The sequence below is a fragment of the Sinocyclocheilus rhinocerous genome, unplaced genomic scaffold (genome assembly GCF_001515625.1).
Source record: "Sinocyclocheilus rhinocerous isolate Xijiao unplaced genomic scaffold, SAMN03320098_v1.1 scaffold1719, whole genome shotgun sequence".
NCBI lineage: Eukaryota > Metazoa > Chordata > Actinopteri > Cypriniformes > Cyprinidae > Sinocyclocheilus > Sinocyclocheilus rhinocerous.
Window position 1 is genome coordinate 58,363 of NW_015664048.1, and position 7,559 is coordinate 65,921.

The 7,559-nt window shown below is 35.1% G+C and overlaps 1 protein-coding gene across 1 annotated transcript in view; it reads left to right on the plus strand.

Annotated features, from left to right (window-relative positions):
• Positions 1 to 7,559, plus strand: part of LOC107729587 (eukaryotic translation initiation factor 4 gamma 1-like) — a 49,221-nt gene that overhangs the window by 33,194 nt on the left and 8,468 nt on the right. The window contains exons 21-26 of the mRNA XM_016540168.1: positions 924 to 1,049; positions 1,133 to 1,214; positions 3,080 to 3,178; positions 3,272 to 3,409; positions 5,317 to 5,398; positions 7,383 to 7,523. Coding sequence (XP_016395654.1) covers positions 924 to 1,049; positions 1,133 to 1,214; positions 3,080 to 3,178; positions 3,272 to 3,409; positions 5,317 to 5,398; positions 7,383 to 7,523 — 668 coding nt within the window. The remainder of the gene's footprint in view (positions 1 to 923; positions 1,050 to 1,132; positions 1,215 to 3,079; positions 3,179 to 3,271; positions 3,410 to 5,316; positions 5,399 to 7,382; positions 7,524 to 7,559) is intronic.

The following is a 7,559-nucleotide window of genomic DNA, read 5'->3' on the forward strand; positions in this document are numbered from 1 at the left end:
TGTCAAATCTCTGTGACGATACATCGTCGTATCGATATTTTGAACACAGCACTAGCGAAAATATTTTGTTATGGTTTTATATATGTATATTTATTTAATATAATAAATATAATTATTATAATTAGGTCAGGCACACAGTTTTATTGTCTGCTTTATAATTTGTATTTATTTTATTTGTCAAGTTTAGTTTTTTTTTTTTTTAGTTAACATTTATTTCAAGTGATTATAATATTTTTTTATGGTTCTAGTTAACTATAATAACTAATTTATAACATGTTATTTTAGTATAAACGAACTGAAAATACTGAAAAAATGTTTTAATTCAAAATATTAACAAAAAGCTATAATAGTTTATTATTTTTTGTTAATATTTTGAATTAGACTATTTTTATATTTTCAGTTTTCACTTTAACCTTAATAATTTAGTTTTTTTTGCGTTTTTGTCATTTTCTTATACATATATAAGGCATATTTACAACAAAACTCAATTTATGACATATTAAAAGACTAATTACTTTCACCCCAAATACTAATTTTACATTTTTTAAATGTGCCACTATCCTAGGTTTTGCCCATTTGTCAGTAATAATTTTTTACTCATTTAAAACACAATCAAATTTAATATGCTCTCTTATTCTTTTATATATTTTAACATGTACACGTCAGAATAAGCATGTTTGAATTTCTACATAAATGTTGTGTTACACTGAATGACAATGTAACATTATTTCAACCAAATTTTAACATTTTTTTCTCCAAAAACTTATTTGAAACCTTTAAAGTAGACACTTTACTTACATTTAATGTGCTTTCTATGGACATACAATCACTTTAGTACATTTCTTTTGATGTGGACATCTTAACGTCTTTGACCCATGTATATAAATAGAACACATTAAATCCAATGGTGATGATTGTTGCAGGCTGCTGGAGGTGCTGGAGGTTGCGGAGGACATGGCGATAGATATTCCTCACATCTGGCTGTATCTGGCTGAGCTCATCAGTCCCATGCTGCAGGAGGGAGGGATTCCCATGGGGCCGCTCTTCAGGTGAGCCTGCAAACCCTTCACAGCCATCACCTGCCAATAACATCACACAGAAATCAAGCGTCTGACCTCTGACCTGTTCACAGGGAGGTGTCTAAACCGCTGGTGCCTCTTGGGAAGGCTGGAGTTCTGCTGGTGGAAATCCTCAAGCTGCTCTGTAAAGCAATGGTAAGACGCTTGTGAGAATTCATTCATTCCTGTTAGACACCAAGGCTGCATGATTCATTGAAATAAAATAAAGCAATAAGCCCCAAGAAGCCGTGGTTTACAGTGAATTTATAACAGCTAAGGGGCGTTGTTAGGTAGCTGTTATAAAACGGTTATTCCATATACGTAGTAAGGTTTCACAGAATAAAACGGAGCAAATAAAGTCTAATGATATTAATAAAAACAGTATTCTTCCACCAAACAATGTAGCTCCTCAGAAACAGTTGTGGTTGTAACAAAGTGGTTGCCGAGCAACACACAGAAGTAAACAAAGGTGTATGTTACTTTGTAGAGTAATTTACAACAGCTTAGAACGCGGCTCAGCCAATCAGAATCAAGGACCGGAACTCTCTGTTTTATAACCAAAAATACAATATGGCTCGGTGCGATTTTCAAATCGCAAAATCTGTGATTTAATTAAATAAATGCTCTTCTTTCAGAGTGAAGCGCGGCACTGTGTTCATTTACACACGAGCGGCTCACGATGCGCTGTTTTCGTTGTCAGTAAATGCTGCTTCACGCAAATTAATCTCTGCATCTGCTCTGAGTTGGAGTCATTTATGTTGTGCATTTGGAAACGCAACATGTGGAAACTGTTTGTTTTAAACCGCTTATAAACCGGTCGTTGTCAACAAAACCAAGCAAAGCTTCCCTGTGGTTAAACTGTTGAAATTAAAGAAATGAAGAATTTGAGAAAGCCATAAATATTAGTGTTGTAATTTTACAGCTTTACTGTAAAATAAAATAAATTATTATTAATAATTATAATTAATGTAATTTTCATTTAAAAAAATTTTTTTGTAGTTTTTTTACATTTTATTAAATAATTTACATTTGTTTGCATTAGTAATATTTCTTATTTTGTTTAATAATTATACTAGGTAATAATAATTACAATAAAAACTATAGTAATATTAATAATTATTATTATTATTATTATTACATACACATTTAAGTTCACTTTTTTATTTTTTATTTTACAGTCAAATATTACATTATTATTTATTATTTTGTTCGATAATTTTATTTGGTAACAAGATAATATTATTATTTGGAATAATAAAAATTATTTTTGTTTATATATATGTAAGGGATAATCAACGGCTTGCCGTGTATTAAAGGATTTTAAATGCACGACGCGGAGGCAAAGAACCACCCGATGTGAAGCGATGCGAAGCGAAATATATATGTATGTATTTTATATATATATAATTTTGTTTTTGTTTTTTTTTAGTCATAATGAAATATAATCACAAACGTTTTTTCCAAGTTGTGCAGCAAACCTGGAGTGTTTTTTTTTTTGGGGGGGGATTATTGTTTTTTAAATTGCAGTCACATCAGGGAAATTTTTTTAATTTTTATTAGAAAATCAGGTTTTTTTCCCCAGATCAAACAATCCTACTTGTGCATTTGGAAATGCAACATGCGCTTATAATCTGGCTGTTGTCAAAAGAGAAGCTTCCCTGCGGTTTTCCACCTAAATTGAAATTCAGTAATTTAACAACATGTAATGAAGAAATGAAGACAGCTATAAATACTAGTACTTGTATCATTTTTTTTAGAATTCCCAAATCATACAATCCTACTTGCCGTGTCCCAAATTGCTTGCTCGTTCACTACAAAGTGAGTGACACTAAGTTAGCTAATTCAGATGCTAATGCAAATGCCTGTTGTACACTATAAAGTGCATTATGGGTACAAAAGAGTGGGGAATGCAATTCAAACTACACTGCAGCATGGTTGACACACCACATAGTGCACTACATAGGGAGCGATGTCAGAATGAAGTTGTGAAAGTGTCCGTTCTGAACTCTTTCCTGTCTCAGAGTCTTAAGAAGGCGGGAGTGATGTGGAGAGACGCGGCGCTGAGCTGGAAAGACTTACTCCCCGAAGACGAGGACGTCAATAAATTTGTCACTGAAGAGGTTGGCGATGAATTCAGTCAAAACCGCAGCAGATTGATTGATGATTGTTACTTATATAATGTGTTGTGTGTGTGTGTGTGTGTGCGCGTGCAGGGAGTGGAGTTCACTCTGGGTGAGGAGTGTGTGAGGAAGAGCAGTAAAGGGACTCTGAGTCCAGAAGACATTTCTAGAGAGCTGGAGCGACTCCTGCAGGAGAAAGCAGACAACCAGAGGATCTTTGACTGGGTGGAGGTACGAATGTGTGTGTAAGAGTGTGTGTGTGTGTGTGTAAGAGTGGGTGTGTGTGTATAAGAGTATGTCTGTGTGTGTGAGTGTGTGTGAGTGTGTGTGTGTGTGTGTGTAAGAGTATGTCTGTGTGTGTGTGTGTGTAAGAGTGCGTGTGTGTGTGTGCGTGCGTGTGTGTGTGTGTATAAGAGTGTGTGTGCGGGTGTGTGTGTATAAGAGTATGTCTGTCTGTGTGTGTGTGTGTTAGGGCTGTCGCGGTGAGGTTGTGTAAGAGTGTGTGTGTGTGTGTGCACGCGCCAGAGTTGTAAAGTATTTGAGTAAATGTAACTAATTACTGTACTTGAGTATCCTTTCGGATACGTTTTATTTTTACTGAGTATCAAAGATATTAGCAACCTTTACTCTCAACTTCACTACATTTTTATGAGTGTCTGTTAGGGGTGGGGGGAAAATGTGATTCTTAGATGCATCGCGATGCAGACGTGGAGGATTCTGAATCGATTCACAAATGTCAAAAATCTATTTTCTATTTCTGAAATCAGACCGGCACCGTCTGCGTTAAAAGCTAGCGTATGGAAGCACTTTGGCTTCTATGAAGTTGAAGGGGGAGCCACACTGTATGCAAGTTGTCAAGCCAGACTAAAATATTTTGGAAACACAATAAATATGAGAAACCATATTACAGAATATGCTTAAGTCGGTATTAATTTACTACAAGTTTGCTGCTACAGGCATATGTTTCATTTCCTGTTGGTTCTTTGTAACCTTCTTGTTGACTTGCCAAATCACTGACATTTGTTTTATTAATAAAAGATCTTGGAAGTAAATTCATTATGGGTAATTCCAGATACTTAGCTTCAATAGTCAGACAGTGAGAAAAAAGCAAATATGTATTAAAACAAAAGATGCATCGTTAATCGTTTTATCATCGCATCGCATCCCTCTGAATCGTAATCGTCTATATACACCCCTAGTGTTTCTTTAGTTCTTTGTGAGTTGTTGAATGTAATGGTTGTCTGTTTGTTCTGGTTTTTCCATTAAATACCTGCACATAGATCCTGTTTTCTCTAACTTCTCCACAACGTTACAGTTTTTCACTGCCATGTCTCTTTGACTAGTGCATCTTTGAGCCTCTAAGTAAAATACTTAAGTACTGTTCAAATCAGACACTTTAAGACTTTTACTCAAGCTGTTTTGGAGTTGGTTACTTGTAACATGTCATGGAGTAATTTTAACTGCAAGCTATCTGTACTTTTACTCAAGTGTGGTTTTCAGGTATCTTTACACCTCTGGTGTGTGCCTTAAAGGGGTCATGAAATGCATTTTTAAATGATTTTATAATGTTTCCTGAAGTGCACTTATAATCAGTGTTTTTTTCACCAAAAACAGTCATAATTTAAATGTAAATGCTAATTTTCTTCCCTGATTTTAGCCTCTTTGTCAGAAGGGGCGTGTCCGCTGTGAGACCACACCCACTGCTGTGATTGGCTAACTTATTTGCATATGAAATGAGCATTACATGTGGACCTCTCTTAGATGATCACTATGATCTCCTTATTGCAATGCCATTTCTGCAATCTCACCAATGCTTTCGTCAGAGTTCTGGTGATGGGAAAAAAATATGAGCTGGATGGAAAAGGAACACAGTAGTTTTGCAAGCAAACACAAAGTTTCTTGGGGGAAATGCAAAAGTTTTAATGCTTTTGTGTTCACGGCACAGATGAGTTTATCGGGGAACAGATGTTTTGCAAGCCAACACAGAAGCGTTGAAATATATTTTTTATCCATCATCATGTCCGCTTAGGAGCTGTACTTTAAAGCTACAAATATGAATGACACAATTTAGTTGGAGATGTATTCTAGCTGTTGTAGCTGTGTTTCACCTCCGTGACCTTTGACCTCTCTCTCTGCAGGCCAGTCTAGACGAGCAGCAAACATCATCGAGCACGTTTGTCCGAGCTCTGATGACCACCGTCTGTCAGTGTGCCATCATCTGTGAGTCCTTTAATACAACAGGATTTGATTGTGTGTTAACTGAAATAAAAAAATATATAATTTTATTACAGCTAGCTGCCAAGGCAACATTTCTTGTTTTTATTTAGTTTAACTTGATGTACTAAAATAGCTAATTTATTAGGGCCCGAGCACCGATGATCTTCTCCAAAGTGAATCGCATTTTTGAGGGCCTAAACATGCTCAAAACTTTGCACACGCGTCAGAACTGGCGAAAATTTACATCTGATATGGGTTTCAGAAGTGGGTGTGGCAAAATGGCTCGATAGCGCCACCTGTAAAATTTCAACGGAGTGCACCTCGAGCTACGTTTCACGTACATGTACGAAACTCGGTACACACGTGTAACACACCATTACCTACAAAAAAGTATCTTGGTACAAAATCCGAAACCCAACAGGAAGTCCGTTATTTTGAAGTTACTGTACGATTTTTGTGTATTTTTTTTGTTGTTTCCAGGCCTCGTACTTTGATGAACTCCTCCTACAGTTTTAATCGGATCATCTTCAAATTTGGTGAGGGTTATCTTAAGGCCTTTGCGATCCTAAATTGCGAAGATCTTGAGTTTTCGTCAAGGGGCGTGTCCCTGGCGGCCTGACAAAGTTTGATGTTACGCCATGAAACAGGAAGTTGTTGTAACTCATGCATACAATGCCCAATCTTCCTCAAACTTCACATGTTTTATAAGAGTCCAGGCCTGAACACATCTAAAGGCCAATATTCAATTATAATTATAGCGCCACCTGCTGGCAACAGGAAATTACTTGTTTTACACTAACTTAAACATGCAATGTCCGATCTGCCCCTAACTTCATATGTTTGGTAAGAGTCCTGGCCTGAAAACATTTACATGCCAATGTTCTGTTATAATCATAGCGCCACCAGCTGGCAGCAGGAAGTTTGGCACATATAAAGGACTTGGACATATTCCTCCTATATTTACCACTTTAAATGCATATTGCCCACCGTTCGCTGTTTTCCTAAAGCCACCGGGTGCGAGGGCCATCATCGCTGCTTGCAGCTTTAATATTTTATTAAACTTATTGATTTAAAAAAAAAAAAGCTATGTAGACATTTAAAACAAAAAAGACATAAAAATAAAAGTGACAAACACACACAACAAAATTACTAAAACTTTACCTAAAATAAAAATAAAATCGTAATATAACGATATAAACTGTTGGGGGGGAAAAGTCAATAATTAATGTTAATAGTTATTTATGATTAATGTTTATGAATATTATTATGAATAATTATTGTAAATGAAATTAATAATAATAATAAAATAACTGGGGGTTTTTGAGGCAACTGTAGGGAGTTTGTAAATTGTTGAGAAATCAATAATTAATGTAATATTCATATACATTAAATATATATAAATATTATAATTAATAATTAATTGTAAATTAAATAAATAGTAATAAAATAATGGGTTCTTGGGGGAACTGCAGGGAGGTTGTAAGTTGTTGAAAAGTTAATAATTAATGTAATAATTATAGTTAAAGTATATAGTTAACGTGCCAAATTAATAAATGTATATGTAAATGAAATTATTTTAAAATAATTGGATTCTTTAGTGAACTGCAGGGGGTTTGTAAGTTGTTGGAAAGGAAGTAATTATTTGTAATAATTAATAAAACTAAATTTAAAAAGCAAAATACATTTATAAATAAAATAAAACCCTTAATAAAAAAGATTAAATATTTGTTTAGCTGCATGTTAAGTGACCACTGATATCAGAGAACCATGAACATGTAAATGTGTTAAATCATTCAAATGTTGAGTTAAAATTTCAGACAGACTGCAAGGAAATATTTTAGGTCAGAAGCGATTCGACTGACAAAAATGTTTCTGAATCCCTGCATCAGCAGAACCGAGATGTTTTAGTGTTATTTTTCTTTATAATAATGTCAAAAAGTAAAAGTCATGTTGGCTTTAATGTTGTTTTCATCCTGTCATTATCAAGGTGAGAATCCATATAAAGTAGACACTAAAGAAATTACCCAGAGGGCCAAGCTGCTGCAGCGCTACATTAAAGACGAGCAGAAGGAGCTGCAGGCGCTCTATGCCTTACAGAGTCTGATGGTGCAGATGGAGCAGCCACCGAGTGAGTGTGTGTGTGTGTGTGTGTGTGTGAGAGAGA